Source organism: Pectinophora gossypiella, chromosome 13, assembly GCF_024362695.1.
Source record: "Pectinophora gossypiella chromosome 13, ilPecGoss1.1, whole genome shotgun sequence".
Lineage (NCBI taxonomy): Eukaryota > Metazoa > Arthropoda > Insecta > Lepidoptera > Gelechiidae > Pectinophora > Pectinophora gossypiella.
In genome coordinates, this window is record NC_065416.1 from 2,550,622 (window position 1) to 2,567,308 (window position 16,687).

General features: G+C 36.4%; 1 protein-coding gene across 5 annotated transcripts in view; it reads left to right on the plus strand.

Moving 5' to 3' along the window:
• LOC126371691 (RING finger protein nhl-1) overlaps nt 1-15,504 on the plus strand; it is a 169,973-nt gene extending 154,469 nt beyond the window's left edge. For 4 of the 5 annotated variants that reach the window (XM_050016988.1, XM_050016992.1, XM_050016991.1 and 1 more), the window contains 4 exons: nt 7,878-8,018; nt 9,650-9,867; nt 11,823-12,037; nt 12,858-15,504. In XM_050016988.1, the coding sequence (XP_049872945.1) occupies nt 7,878-8,018; nt 9,650-9,867; nt 11,823-12,036 (573 nt within the window). In that variant the 3' untranslated portion in view covers nt 12,037; nt 12,858-15,504. Of the gene's footprint in view, nt 1-7,877; nt 8,019-9,649; nt 9,868-11,822; nt 12,074-12,857 lie in introns of all 5 variants that reach the window. The other variant, XM_050016990.1, reaches the window with a different exon arrangement.
• Nucleotides 15,505-16,687: the final 1,183 nt, after the last annotated feature.

Sequence of the window (16,687 nt, forward strand, 5' to 3'; positions counted from 1 at the left end):
GGATATGAAGACGGCGCTGCAGGTGGCGCAGGGCAGGTGGTCGGACCACACTGCAGTATGTGCGTTACTGAATTGTGTGGCTCGGCACGTTCGAGCACCTCAGTGACGTTAGCGTCCACCCACTGCCTTGTCCTTATACTCGATAAAATAGATTCAGACTTAACTGACGTGGCGGAGGCGGCGACGTCGAGAGCTGCGAGCTCCGCGCGCAGCTCACTCTCCTCGGCCCTCTGCTCCTGCTCGTGAAACGCTTTTAAACGTTCGAGCTGGCGCCGTTCGAACTGCGCTTCAACTGCGAGCTTACGGGCGGCGATGGAAGCCGCAGAGCAGCGTGAAGCGGTCGAGCGCGGTGCTCCTTCTGAAACTTGAGTAGGCTCAACTAGGGGTTCGGAGGCGGGGTTACCTGTGGCGGATGCAGGGGGTGCGCTGCCCGAAGGCTGCGAAGCACCCGCCGGGCCCCGACGGACGGTGTCCGAACCCTTCATACTTCGAGTTATGACCATAATCACTACGCCGATAAAAAAATCAAAGGAATCGAAGGACCAAAAAATGTAAACGACAAGAGCACCGCAGAAAGACAAAAACAATAACGTATCAAAAACATAAAATCAATAAAAATGTCATTTAATGACAGGCCGGAGACCAGCCAGTCGCTGCCTAACCAAATAGTTTGCGACAATATCAATTAATTATATAGTACATACTCGTAGCATGTTATATATAAGGTGACCTTTCGGAATTCGGCCAGGCTAATTTAAATATACCGACATATAAAAAAGACATAAACATACGAATAAAAATAAGCACAATATGTTTATGTGTGTATATGTTTTAAACCGTAGTATGGAAAATATTAAATTTGAAATTCTAAAAAAACCCCGACCAGAAAAAAGTTCGCTAACAGCAGACCAGCTCAGTGGTTCCAGAAGACATGAGTGTTTCAAATGTCAGATCCCACATAATATGCTTGCAAGCAAACTGTGCGTGTAACATTGCTATTACATCTAACACACGACCTGAAGACCTTGAAGACTTCGTTTTTGCGTCGGGGGTTAAAAATGAATAAAACTACGTATAGAACGATAACTCTGATTCTGATTCTGATTTCTGATTACTCTCTGCGCCTGTCCAATCCGATTAGGGCGCCGGCCTCACCTCCTTTAGGTTTACTTTCGTCTTAAATGGTCGAAAGCTGCTAAAGAGTTAAGAACATTGCGCGAACTCTGTCTGACTTTCTCGCAATTTGGCGTCACACTTAAAACCATAAGAATAGATTTACGAACTCGTGAATCCATATCGGAATATTTCGGTTTAAGCTAAGATGAATTGACCTATGTATTCCCTGGAATATTATAAATCAAAATACTTACATCGCACGGCTTATTATTGGCTGCAAGTGCAATTCAATTCAAGCTGCATAAGTACGAAATGCATTAGGATACAGAGCAATTTATCATTCGACAAATCTACCCCAAAATCAGGTCGAGTGCTAAAATATGGAACATGCGTACACAAAAGCACACACATGAGCAAGCACTATTTATCCAGCCAAATGAGGAATGCTTGAATGAGTTGTCTTTGATTACTTGTGGCTCTGCCCACCCCATTAGGGATTACGGGCGTGAGTTTATGTATGTATGTATGTATGTATGAGGAATGCTAATATTTATCATCATCTCTAGCATTATCTCGTTTTTCACAGGGTCCGCTTACCTAATGTGAAGATTTGACAGGTCCGGTTTTTACAGAAGCAACTGCCTGTCTGACCTTCCAACCCGCGAAGGGAAAACCAGCCCAATATAGGTTAAGTCACATACCTCCGATGCATTTCTCGGGAATGTGGCTTTCCTCGCGATGTTTTCCGTCACCGCTGAGAACGTGATAATCATTTATGATCTAAACATGAATTCGAATGAAAATAATAATAGGATATATTATATGTTTTTAGGGTTCCGAACCTTATGCAAGCCACTTTATCATAGCACAAATCTCCGTTGAAATCAGGACGAGTACAAACATGGAAATGACAAACGAAATATACGATGCACTTCATCCGACAGATAAAATATGCGAAAAATGTCCACGGTATTTTGTACAATGAGATACAAAATAGGATGCTCTATGAGTTCTGAATGAATGGGGGACTTTCCAGGCTGTGTTCACCAAAAACAATATAGATGGCGTTGTACAGCTTTAATTTAACATATTATTATTACTATTACTATTTTTACTATTTTTTTTTATTTTTTAATTTGATAATTACCTATTTTCACATTAATTGGGTACACAATTATACCAAAATAATGGCAGTAAAATATTATATAAAAATAATTATTGCTAGATAGTTTTATCAGATTATGTATAGAATTATGTTGCTATCTAAATTGCATCTCTTTATTTTGACCACAACAATAATGGGTGGAATGCCTGGGTGTACTAAAAGTCTATTTACCCAAAAACAAAGATAAAATATGCTTATGTCTGTAATCCACAAAATTACAAGGAAGAACATTTTTACAGCGCCATCTAAATGTTTTTTGGGGATTGTAGCCTTTAAAGTCCCTCGTCATATAGTTACATTTTTATTAATATTGAAACGATATATTCGTACCTATCTATAGTTGATTTATGTTCCAGCCACACTGTAGAAATGTAAGTGAATGATTCACATTGACATATCCAGTATAATGTTAGCATGCAATATCAATGCTCACGCTTATCTCTTTCAAATTCTGAAATCTTTGTTTACTATACATCGATGAAATAGTAAATAATCTGTTTGTTTTTAGATATTTTTATATATTAGTCATGCAAGCATATTGTTTTAAAATACCTCGATTATTAATAATAAACCCATCATCATCATCAGCCAATTAACGTCCCCACTGCTGGGGCACGGACCTTCCCTATGGGTAGGGAGATCGGGCCTTAAACCATCACGCGGGCCCAGTGCGGATTGATGGTTATTAACGACTGCTAATGCAGCCGGAACCAAACGGCTTAACGTGCCTTCCGAAGCACGGAGGAGCTCGAGATGAAAACTTTTTTTTGTGGTCACCCATCCAATGACCGGCCTTTGCGAAAGTTGCTTTACTTCAACAATCGCAGACCGAGCGCGTGAATCGCCGCGCCACCGTGCTCCTCAAAAATGTATATACACAAAAAAATGAATGTAAATATTAATAAACATTTAGATTAAATTGTCTTAAGGGGCCTTTACGTTTTGGTTTCGGCCCCACGCACTCCATAGTTCCGAGATTAATATTATAAGATAATTATAATAAGAGACCCCCCACACTAGCGTCTTTCGAGCGTCGTCGTCGTGCCAGCGTCCGCGGAACGTCCACGCGACGTCGACGCCGCGGCGACGCGACGCCAGCGCTGGCCGGCTGCCGAACGCCGAGCGTGCGCGGCGCTGGCGTCGAATGGCTCGAAAGACGCTAGTGTGGGGGGTCTCTAAAACATAATAAGGAATAATACTATAGAACGGCAACTCTGCGCTCCCCACCAGTGGCTTAGCTACGTTTAAATACCCCAAAGATTTGACAGGTCCTGTTTATTAAATAAGTGACTGCCTGTCTGACCTTCCTATCCGCGAAGGAGAAACCAGCCTGACACATGTCTGATCACGTACCTTGGAGACACATTTCTCGGGGATTGTTTTCTTAATTTTCGTTCATAAAATAAGAATTTATTTTATTTTATTTATTTGGGAAATTTACAGCGTTTTAATAGTATTCATAAAACTAAAGTATATAAATTGGAAGGCCATTACTAACTTCCACATACAATTATTTTTTAATTATAGTTAAAAGCAAGCAAAGCCGTGGCTAAAAGCTTGTAAGAAATAAATTGGATACTTTATTCATCTTAGAATGCTCCTTTTGGCATTCTTCAAGCGAGTAAAGCTAATCCTTTGTCAAAATTTTAAGATAAGACGAAGAATCTTTTTGAGTTTGAAGACGACATCTTCTTTACAAAATCATTGTTACAAATATTCTTTGAAATTTTATGTACGTAGATGTTGAAAGCAGTTTATTCTGGGAAGTAGATTGTTCAATTTGACTTCCGTTTTCGGGTTTGTTTATGTAGTTTGTGAGTTTACGTGTAAGTAAAAAGCTTGGAATGGAAATACTGTTCTGTGACGTCATAAATGAAAGCAATAAAATTACGTATTCATTGTTACTTAAAAAATCAAAATATTATTATTTTTTATTATTCAATATCTCCTATACTTAAAGGTTGCCTGGAAGAGATTGCTACTTAGCAATAAGGCCGCCTATTGTACTAATTCTATTTCTCTTTTCTTTTTTCCTGTTTGTGCAATAAAGTATTTGTTATGTTATGTTATGTTTGTTATGTTATGTTAATATTCGTACGACAAGATACTTTAGTTTTAACCACAGTCCAGACACTCCATAGGGATATCTCGTTCCTATCGTGTTTTGCCTTACGTCGCGAGAGAGACAGGTAACCCGCGCGTGCTCACCTCAATATTCTAAAGTGGCCCTCACTAGGGGGTGAGGTAAGTCAAGCTCGTTCCAAGCTCGTATAGGTGCGGGGCGGAGAAAGTCCCTCCTATACGATGTGTTACTGTTTAGTCTATGCTACAATAAGCTACTGGAGAACCCAGTCAAATGTCATACTTTTTACGAAAAGTCAAAAGGAATGTTTTCTTTGGAGCTTGTATTTAAATACGGTTCTGTGACGTCATTAATAAAAGTGGTCAAAAGTTGTACTCATTGTTACTTAATTCATATAAAAGGCATCTATTTCTAGATTTTGCTGTATGTGTACCTAAATAAATAAATAAATAAATAAATAAATAAATAGATTAGCATTTTATAATTTATCTTTGACCCAGTCAAGTACCTACCCGATGGCGTCCGAAGGACGTAATATACGATCCCAACGACGACCCGATTACTCTAGCCATAGAGGCAACCACTCGCGACACCAAACACTTCAGGAATCCGATACCGACCCCGCCGGCGTGGTTTGGAGTTTGTATTTAAATACTGTCCTGTGACATCATCAACAAAAGTGGCCGAACGTTGTACTCATTGTTACTTAATTCATAAATAAAATTCCAAAATAAGTCGAAAAGGAAAATGAGACTGATTTTTGATTATCATAGACTGGCATCTATTTCTAGATTAGCATTTTATAATTTATCTTTGACCCAGTCAAGTACCTACCCAATGGTGATCCCTCATTCAGCGCTAATCGCTATCGACCCGCTAGGGTCGATTAATTCTTTCACATATTTTCCTCTCAGACGACGCCCTGATCCGAGGTTCGCGCCCAACGGGGCATCCTCAAACCTCATCATCATCAGCCCATTAACGTCCCCACTGCTGGGGCACGGGCCTTCCCTATGGATGGGTAGGGAGATCGGGCCTTAAACCATCACGCGGGCCCAGTGCGGATTGATGGTTATTAACGACTGCTAATGCAGCCGGGACCAACGGCTTAACGTGCCTTCCGAAGCACGGAGGAGCTCGAAATGAAAACTTTTTTTTTTTGTGGTCACCCATCCAATGACCGGCCTTTGCGAAAGTTGCTTTACTTCAACAATCGCAGACCGAGCGCGTGAACCGCTGCGCCACCGAGCTCCTCAATTTTGTACCGAGCGAGAGCCCTCAGCGCTCCAGCGGCCAAGTAGTTAGTGCCATCTCCGGCAAATCTTCAATAAGTCACGTCAAACAAAAATACCCTACGGCGATAAATCGAGTTTAAACACTTCATAATAGACTTTGATCAAAGCAGAGAATAGACTTACCACCGCTCATAAACCTTGAGTATTAAAACAAGAAACTAATAAGAGAGGAAGCTTATGAAACTAGTTATTTTAGCTTTGGAAATTTAATTAAGAATTTATGATATCCTTACGCCGGATGGAAAAATACAGGCCAATAGCGAATCAAACGAACACTGGTCCTAGTGACAATACTACGTGTGACAAGTTGTCTTCTTCTTCTTCTATAATAAATTAAATACATTTTGTTAACAAAAAAAATATCTTTCCTTCATTTAGGCACTTCGGGACTCTACAACGAGCCGACTCACACTTGCACGACAGCACAATGTAGGATATTTGAACATTTTGTCAATTGAAACACTTTTTAAGAAACGTGTAAAGGAATATTTTCCATAGGGTTTTACTGACGGCATCAGTAAAAGCAGTCAAAATTCGTACTTACTGAAATTACTATGGAATTTGTATGAAAAAGCACACTGTGACGTCATCGAAAAACGTTATAAAATTTCGGATTTATTATAACGTTTTTCGTAATTAAAATTCATAAATAAGTTAAATAGAAAAATTAAAATATTTTTCGTTAGTTTTAGATCTGACTTTATTTAGCAATCAGAATTTCTAAATGTATCTTGAACCTAGTACGCAACCCAATTAGGTTCATATCTTGTATAAAGATGATACCTTACATGCCTTATCTCTTCCAATGCTACCAACATCTGGAATTCGATCTTATTTATCACAGTCCCTGTGGAATTTGTGTTACTATTCCGTTATGTTGATAGCCCTGACGTTTCCTGAACTGTAGATAAGGGTTTCGTCTCTAAGGAATCCTACTTCCTACACTAATTTGTCTTAAATGTCAACAACAGTAGAGCTGGCTATTAGTTGTTAAGGTTTTCGTGAAAAAAAAAACTCAGATCAATTATTTACAAAACGAAGACCAAAAATAAAATCAGGTTTAAAATATAGATCGCAGGTTCTGCATGAAATAGGCTAGTTTCCATATAGACAAATCAGTGTACTTTTTACTAAACATATAAAAAGGAACTATTATAAAATTTGTATGAAAAAGCATACTGTGTAGTCATTGACAAACGTAATGAAATATCGAATTTATTATTACGTTTTCTTGATTGAAATTCATAAATAAGTTAAATATAAAAATAAAATCGTTACTTTTAAATCAGTATCTGTGACAATTTTTAATGAGATCTTTCAGGACTATCGGAATGAAACTATGTTACTTAGATACTAGGTGTTCCTAAAAGTTATTCCTTTGAGATAAAAAGGTCCTTTATGTGACGGCTAACAGACAACATAATATGCTGTCTCTACACGACCTTATTAATATAGTTTTGTAATAAAGAGAACCCTACTTCTTTGTCATTTTATTAGATCTGGGAATAACGTTATTTCTAAGAAAATATTGTTAAACAAAATATTTATTGGAAATACCAGGCCTATTTTATAATATGCTATTCGACTGGGTCAAAGATAAATTAAAATATCTAAAAATAGAAGCTAGTCTAAAATGACCAAAAATCAATCTCATTTTACTTTTCGAATTATTTCCAAGTTTTATTTATGAATTAAGTAACAATGATACATCGTTTGACCACTTTTATTGATGACGTCACAGAATATTAAATACTGGACAGTTTCCATACAAACTTTTAGGCAGAAACTGCATTTCTTTAAACCACAAAGAATAAATAAGTTATGAGTTTGATGTTATACATATTAATAAATTTATCAAAGTTTGCGGAAGGCCGTAATGATCATGATTCTCTCGTAATGTGATTTAGTATTTCTGCAACGGGAATTGAAGTTGCATCACCAGATAGTACGATTAACGCTCTAACCAAACCACTGGATCACGGAGGCTGTTAAATATTTATGTATCGTCAAAGTGTAATAATATTTCTAATGTTTCTTGATGATTTCTTAATCATATTTCCCATATGTTCAACCAAACTAGACCAAACATGTTTTCCAGAAGTTAGACCAAAGTTCTAAACCAAACATATTATCCAGATGTTAGACCAAATTTTTAAACCAAATATATTTTCCAGATGTTAGAGTTAGACCAAATTTCTAAATCAACCATATTTTGCAGGTGTTTGACCCATCAGGCCGCTTCCTCCGAGCATTCGGCAGCCAGGGTACTGGAGATGCGAAGTTCAACTACCCCTGGGGCATCACTACTGACGCTCTCGGCTTCATCTACGTCTGTGACAAGGAAAACCATAGAGTTCAGGTAATTATATATATTATATTTTTTATAGGTATACGATCTAGACGTCCTAAATCGATTCCCAACGAAGACATTGTCTTAATCACTTTGGTAAGGCCGTTGCAGACTTGTATCACCTGATTGTTCGGAAAAGTAAGATGTTTCCGTACTTCGGAGGGCACGTTAAGCCGACCCGACTATTAGTCGTAAAACACCTCCACCAATCTGCAATGGAGCAGCGTGGTGGAATATATATAATAAATGTACGGTGGCAAGTAGAATTCCGTCTCTGCCTGCCCAAACAGGACATATGCGAGCATTATCCAACACTTTAAAGGCAAAATGTTCACTGTGCATGAACCACATATGAGGCAATAAATTTGAAACTCATATATTCATGTCCTATATGTGGGGCACATTTTTTCTTGCCATAGTGTCTATGTACATAAATTCCAATGTGTTTATCGGAAAATAACATTGCAAGTGAGGGGTTGACATCTAATTTCCAGTTACACAGTGAACGTGTTAATAATATCGAACCCAGAAAACACGACTCTAGAGACAGCTTCAACTTATCTTATCCAAAGCAATAAGTCAGTGAACAATGATATTACCGTCATGTCACCACTGAGAAACGAATATGGCAGTCGTGGGAAATCATTTCCAAGAAACGAGACCGCTAAAGGAAAATCGGTTTCTACTATCGCGTGAGTTGTGAGGTGAATTACCATCATCCTGAATTACCTCATCAACCTTGGTGTCAGTTATTACTGAGCCGCCCACGGCCCGCGACAGGGCTCATGTAACGATTACTCACTTAACTGGGACCAACGGCTTAACGTGCCGTCCGTATCACGGATCTTTCGGATAATCAGGTGATCAGTCTGTAATGTCCTAACCAAACGATTTTTGAGATACGGCATTCGAACCTGGGACATCCGGATCGTGATCTCAACCCTCAACCACGGAGGCCTATGACGTCATTCATTGCTAAAGGGCAGGCGAAAAAATACAATGTTATCTTCAATGCGGACTGGCATAACGCTTGTATCCCAAAAGGGATAGGAAGAGTCCCATGTAGTAAGGGAGCCATTATCCAGGTATATATCTTTGAAACCACGTGATATCAGTTATCTATGTTCCTAGTATGAATTTAAACTTAAAATCAGACTCAGTGGTTTAGAGCCCAAGCTGAGATTCGAACCCACTACGAGTCATCCGTTCTCCAAATAAAGCTGTCACGGATACCATAGATGTATGTATAACGTACGTTCAGAATCAGAATCATTTATTTCAACGTAATAATCATGGAAAATTTTACATATATTTAATCTACGTTATTTCGCAAGGTCGTATGGCTTAGAAGAAGAAATTTCAAGAAACTGCAACAGCTACATTATTATTTTGTAATAAAAAGTCGATGTAATCTAATCTAGCCTTCAAGATCCCATTGCTCGGCGAATGTCTCCCCTTTTCTATTCGTGGTCCCCATGCGTATAAGTTGTTAATGCCATTTGCGGCAGATAAAAGTGAGTCATGTCAAAAAAGCGTCGAAATCATCTCAAATGTGAAGTTTATTAATTTACATGTCATGTATGCCTGCCTGCCTTATGGAGTACTAACTAACGATACTAACGGAATTCCAAACTCGACAGGTCTTCCAATCAGACGGCACATTTGTTGGGAAGTTTGGTTCATTTGGTTCCAAACTGGGGCAGCTTGAACATCCGCACTACATCGCGGTATCTAGCACCAACCGAGTTCTGGTGTCCGACTCCAACAACCACAGGATCCAAGTGTTCGATGTCAATGGAAGAGTGCTTTCTTCCTTCGGCGAAGAGGGATCCGAAGATGGACAGTTCAAATTCCCGAGGTAAGTTGATGGAATGTTTGTGACATTGGAACATTGCTAAAATATGAAATGAAAACACACGTCACATCTAATGATCAATAAGTTAACTAGCCTACTTTCAAAGTAGGGATTTAGTCACAGTATATTATATTACAAGTTCGCAGTGGGCATTTGTGCTGTTTTAACAAAAGCTGAAACAAATAATAAATAGATAAATCTAGCAATAAATCTATTTTTTTTAGCTGTTAACCCACAATTAATCACTAAGTGTTCAAACGTTTACAGCATTGAAGTAAGTTCCACACTCGAATTTCAATCTTGTAACTAAAGGCTCAGACTGTTTGCTCCGACCTAGAATAACTCGTGGAGCTACAACTATCCAATATACTGGCTAAGGTGGGTTCCTTATAGGGCTGGAGATTTGTCCCTGTTTGCACCAATTATGTATTCATTTATTCAGTTGGATCGACCGTTATAGACGCCGATACGACTCACCACCTTTCCACGTTGTCGTTGGTCTAACAAAAAGCTCAGTGAGGTGTGGGTATAAGTTCAACTTGCGATGAATGTCTTTTGATTGACTTGATATTCCCAATTATTTTATCTTTTGTTGTTCTATTTATCATGTATCGCTATTGACTTTTTTAATTTTCGGCGTAATTTGCCATTGTAGGTTTGCCTCAAATGGTGTTTAACTATTTGGCCGAAAGCTTAACTACTTGGCCAGAATAATTCTCAGCAGAAGGCAGTCAACGAAATAGTTTTATTAGGAGTCCAACAGCGAAAAGCAGTTAAACCAAATGTCCCAATCAAAGCGAGCTTGTGTTTCGAACAGACCTATAAACTAAACTACAAACTGTTACCAGTTTTAGAACGATCTGCAGTTGAAACTCGCAAGAAATCTTTATGGTTTTTAGACGGAGGCTATTTCTTTAAAACTACCGTTGTGAAACCTTTTTGTTTTTCCAAATAAATTTAAGAATCCTGTGCTATAACAATGAGAGAGCATAAGAAAAGCATAAATACACATCAGTCCTGATATCAGGACATGGAGAGTTAGGTAATATGGTTAAAGACTCATTGAAGCAATTCATCTAAAACGCAATATTGCTATTTGGCTTTCTCTTTCGCGTGGTTGGTGGAGGTCAGTAACCCCATAGACACACAGAAGCAATTCGCAATTGTCGAATTTTGACATTTGTTAACATTGCGCATTGTCGAATTGCAATATTGCTTTTCCGGCGAATTGCTTCGATGTGGCTTTTTCAACCCTGCTGTGAGGTTATTGACTTCCATCAACCACGCGAAATGGAAAGCTATGTAATATCATTGCTCATAGCCTTAGTAAACATTATAGGTCTTTGTAATAAGAACACGTATTCAGGTCATACGTCGGAATTCGGTCAAGGCGAACAGTAAACTTCTAGACTTCAATCGAGATTTATTCCTGGAGCGAGACTTTTAAACGTTTTCCTTGAATAATTAAATGTGACTTGATTTTTTTAAGCTTTTCGGTATTTCATCAAGGTTTATAAAATCTGTATTTGGTTCTAATGTTTGGAGGATTAGCTCAGATCTGCAAATTTACTGCTCTCATTAAATCTCACTTACGATGAACTTTTTAGGGCATGGAACAATTCATACCCAAAACATCCCTTGACCGATTTCATAAAAAAGCACATTGAAACAATTTATCTAAAAAGCAATATTGTTGGTGGAGGTTAGTAACCCCGCAGATGGGTTAAGCAATTCGCAATGTCAACTAAATGTCAAAACTTGACAACCAAAACACTCAGTTACGAATCAATTTAAAACATTTTTGCAGATACAATTGTCACAATGCTTGTGGTTATAGCAGATTTGTCCATAAAGCGTCAGTTGTACTCAGTCTCCACCTCGCGCCACACCCGGTCAGTCCACTCTTCTACTTCTGATCTAATTCTGTTTATACCTGAAATTTCTCTTCATCTTCACAGGGGTGTAGCAGTGGACGACCAGGGCTACATCGTGGTAGCGGACTCTGGTAACAACCGCATCCAGATCTTCCATCCTGATGGAACTTTCCTCCGGGCTTTCGGCTCGTGGGGTAGTGGTGATGGAGAGTTCAAAGGCCTCGAGGGCATTGCTGTCATGTCTGGAGGCAACATCATAGTTTGTGACCGCGAAAACCATAGGGTCCAGGTGTTTTAAGGTAAGGAAGATTTTTAATTAATTAGTGCAATTATAAGTGAGTCGGTCGCTAAAAGCAGATGTTGCTCACAAAAAAAGAGAAAAAAACATGTATCTAGGTCTTATAAATGCTCCGAAATGACAGATGTCGCCAACTTTAAGTTATTGGGGCAAAATCTTGGGTCGTAGACGCGTGGGAAGACCGAAGAATGATATGGTTAGACAACATCAAGGAGTGTACGAAGGTGGCACGGTGGAAGACCAATTTCATATGGCCAAGGACGAGCTCACTTTTCATGAGCTAATCGTCAACTTCCAGTAATGGAAAGGCATGACAAGAACAAAATGCAGCTGATCCATTGGCCGCTATTGCCAAGCAATACTTAGCGTGAATGACTGTTGGTCTGTCTATAAGATGAAGGAAAAGATCTGAAAAATTGGTAATTAACGTTGAACTGGTAGAAATCAAATTGTGATAGTTAATGGACACTTTTCAATGTTACATTTTAAATAAATTATTTAGCTAAGCAGTCTGTTATTGTTAATGATTGTTTATTTATGGATGTAACTTACCTATGAAGTAGAAAAAGTACCTATTGGTGAAACACGAATTTGAAGTTTCAATCCTTGGTTTGAATTTTATTTCTTGGAATACCATAACGTTATCATAACAAAACACACTTACTTAATAATAAAACACACTAACTAGGAACATCTCTGCAAACAAAGAAATGACTCCGGCTTATTCGTAAGCTATTTATTATTTTAGAAAACTTCTTTATAACAAAAATATCAATGAAATAGTCATATTTTAACTAATCTAATCACTAATTTTGTTTCAGATCATACACGAAGAAAATGCGATGGCTTAAACCCTTTAACTTGTATAAAAATCTTTATTTGTAAATAAGTATTTATCAACATTTTTATATTATATCAAAATAATGCAATAAATTAGCATAAACATCTACTAAAATATTTAATTAAATGAAAATTCAAAATCAGAACGTACTTTAAGGCGAGTAAGAAACTAATAAAGATACTAAGAAAGCGATACCAATCCAATAATACCAATACAATAAAATAATACTTAATTACATACGAATAATATAACAAAAACATCACAAGAGCAGCAAAAACAAGTTACTGTTCCAAAAAATCTTAACTTCACTTATAGGAGAAACCGAAAAGCACAGTAACTCATTTATCCGGGAAAAAAGTTGTGTTAGTATCAGTAAAGAAATAAAAATACTTACATCTACCTTCGGAGTCTTACTAACGATGTAATCAATGGCCGGATGATTTCCCAATGGCGGTGAGTTACCTATTTTTCGGTTGGCAACCCTGAAATGGCTAGCAAGTGTGCAACTTGACGACTTCAAAACAAACGCATTAATTTATTTCGAAAATGTTTGTAAGTACTTTTTTATAAAACGCAATGATGGCGGTATTCATTTTGCAAAACTTTATATTTACCTGCTACAATCAGTATGACGACCAATATTGTTATTTTTTCTAAAAAAAATTGAACTCTAAAGGGACTTTACATAATTTTACAACATAATACGTGTATCCCCAAAGGGGTAGGTACCTACTAGGTATTATGTTGACTTAACAGAGCTCCTTAAGTCCCATAGAAGCTTATTGCCATTAACCGTACATAAACCTTGGAAGCCACACAAACAAAACGGTTTTACTGGTCTTTCTAAAATATACTTTTCAAAATACTTTACGCGGCGGTTGGTGCCTAAGGGAAACCAAACGAGCATTTTATTGACCAATTTGAAGTCGTCCCTTTATACACTATGCTTATCTCCATTTCTATGATCTCAGGCCTGTATATGACTGGAATAATAATTCGAAAGTTATCTCCGGAGTCAAATTCCCCCTATTTTTGCGGCACCCAAAATGATTTATTCATCAGCGCTGGGAAAACATTCGATGAGCACAAATTGTTATTGTTTGTGAGTTTCTCACTTGGCTTGATAAGAATAATTCGCCTTTACAGTCTGTTTCCAAAGCAGGTTGAAAATATTTCTTGTTGAATTAATGCGTACCGCTCGCTATGCTCCGTTATCGCCTATACTTAGTGCCGCGTTTATTGATATATATTTTACTTTCAAATCAAATCAATTCAAATATAGTTTATTGCACAGAACTTAAAAACTATCAAATAACACATGGATAAAGAAAAACTTGGTTTTCAAGTGTTATATTCACGCTTTTTTAATAAAAATATACCATATTTTATTTTCAATTGAATTTTTTTTAAAACATTTTTGCATTTAAACATCTATCAGCAATGAGTCTGTAAAATAGACCTAACACTTTCAACATCATAATGATCGACAAATGATTATAAAATATATATTTTAAGTTTGCCAAATGGAATTAAATACCAAAGTGAAGCATTTAAAAAAACTGTGAATTCCGGAGTCTCGTTTTAAACTGTTGGCAAATTATTTTTACCTCTGGGAGCTTTTTATTCGTGAAAATTTTCCTCCTCTTAAAAACGATTAAATGGAGCCTTCTTTTTCCTCGAGAAATAAGTCGGTAGGTAACATAAGTAAGTCTATTTCTTTTCAATAAAGTTTTCATACATATTTATAATATGTAATTTTGTGAACACCGGATAATATTATAGAAGTAACATTTTTGGGAAATGTTATTCTTTATATACTCAACATTTTATACGAAATCAGATTACATTTTATTCATTTCGTTTCCTTCATCACGTTACATTATGTCAGTATAAATTCGTCATTAGTATGCAATTTTTAGTCTTTAATGTAATCAGTCATCTTTACTAGTCGACTTTATAGATAGTCTGTTAACATTCAGACCATGAAAATATTAAGGTACTTATAACTTTTCATAAAAAAATAAAGAAACGGTGAACGTGTGTATAAACCTACTTAACAGCCAATTATCAAATAATTTCATTGAGCTTACTTGGCTGTCAAATACTTAAGATTATGTTAACTGGTTTTTTTTTTATTTTTGTTATGGCGGTGATTTTTTTATTAATAAAAAAATTTATTCGAAAACTTCAAAATGCTCGATCATTTACATTTTATTAATATCCGTGTAACACGCTGTCAAAAATTTTTATCTTTAATTTTTTCTTAAATTCTTCTTTTCAAAAAAAGGTAAGCAGAGGTTTTTAACTTGTCCGTGTAGCGTGTCCACGACAGGTATATCTTTAAGGATCTCTTTTTGGGATATTATTTTTCTTCACCGAAATTAATAATTATTATTATTTTTTAAAATTACTTACTTGTTTTAAATATATTTCTTTGTATTTTCATGGTCTAAATAGTAATGTAGATAGAATGAAATAATTGCAGCGTATTTACAACGATTTCTTTTATTAATTACTTATATTGAATATAATATTTGCCATAAAGTCTAGTCACAATCGGTTATATTCTGATATTTATTAATAAATAAATAAAGTTTTTTTATTAAGTATTTACATGCAGATAAGAAAATAAAGTACGTAGATTAAATTTGCAAGGAAATAATAAAAAAATGTAACGGGTTACTGTTTTATGAATATTAAATACAATTTCATGATCAAAATATAATAATTAACACTCTCGCAGCTTTGCTTATGAATTTAATAATTATTTGAAACATAATGTACATAATTTGATTATTTTATTATAAATAAGGAAATATTATATATAATGTTGACATTTGAATACATTTTGTATGGTTTTCAAGATTAAAATAAAGATGATTTGTTACTGAATGTTGTTTTATTTTACATAGTTTACACAATAATTAATTTTAAAAAAATAAGTTATTTTTTTAAATGATGTCCCGTATTTGATATTTTATTGAAAGCTATGGTAGTTCCGTTTATGAATTTAATGTTGTTTTTGGCGATTATAACGGATAATAATAATTTTCTTGACAAAAAACTCAACTCAATAATCCAATGGCAGTTTAATGATCCGTTTGATTTGCCAAAAATCAACATTACTTAAATACATTAAAGGAACTACCATAACGTCAAATAAAATAACAAGTAAGGGTCAAAATCGCTAATAAAGTACTTAATAAATTTGTTAAATTTCAATATTTGACATGAATTGCCGTCGTGAAGGAAAATTCCTTAAAGCGCCCTATTCTTTAAATGATAGATCGTGGGCCTTTTAGATTTATCATGTTTTTGAGCTCGTAACTAAGTGGGAAAATAATAAGAGTGAAAATGTGAAAGCGATTTACTAAACCCACCAAAACTCTTAATGGTAAGGCATTGACAAGTTCTCTTGGAGACATCATCCACAAAAAAATGTGACAAGTTCTATAAAAGGTCTTTGTGTTAAAATAAAATACGTAATAAATTCTGAAATGAAAATAAAAATATTTGGTATTTTACATATACATATTGCGACAAACACTAAGCGGTGGGCACGGATTGTCACGCATTGGGTGCCTCATGACAAGTACAGGTGTCGTGGTAGACCTCGAAAGAGATGGCGTGACGACTTGGACGCTTGCCGGAGGGACTGGCCGGAGTACGCACAGGACTGCGAAAAATGGAAAGAGGAAGGAGAAGCCTTTGCCCAGCAGTGGGATCTTGTTTTACTTAAATACGGTTACTTGAGGGAAGACCTGTGCCCAGAAGAGAGGTGCATATAAGTTGTTCATTGTGTTCTTCTTC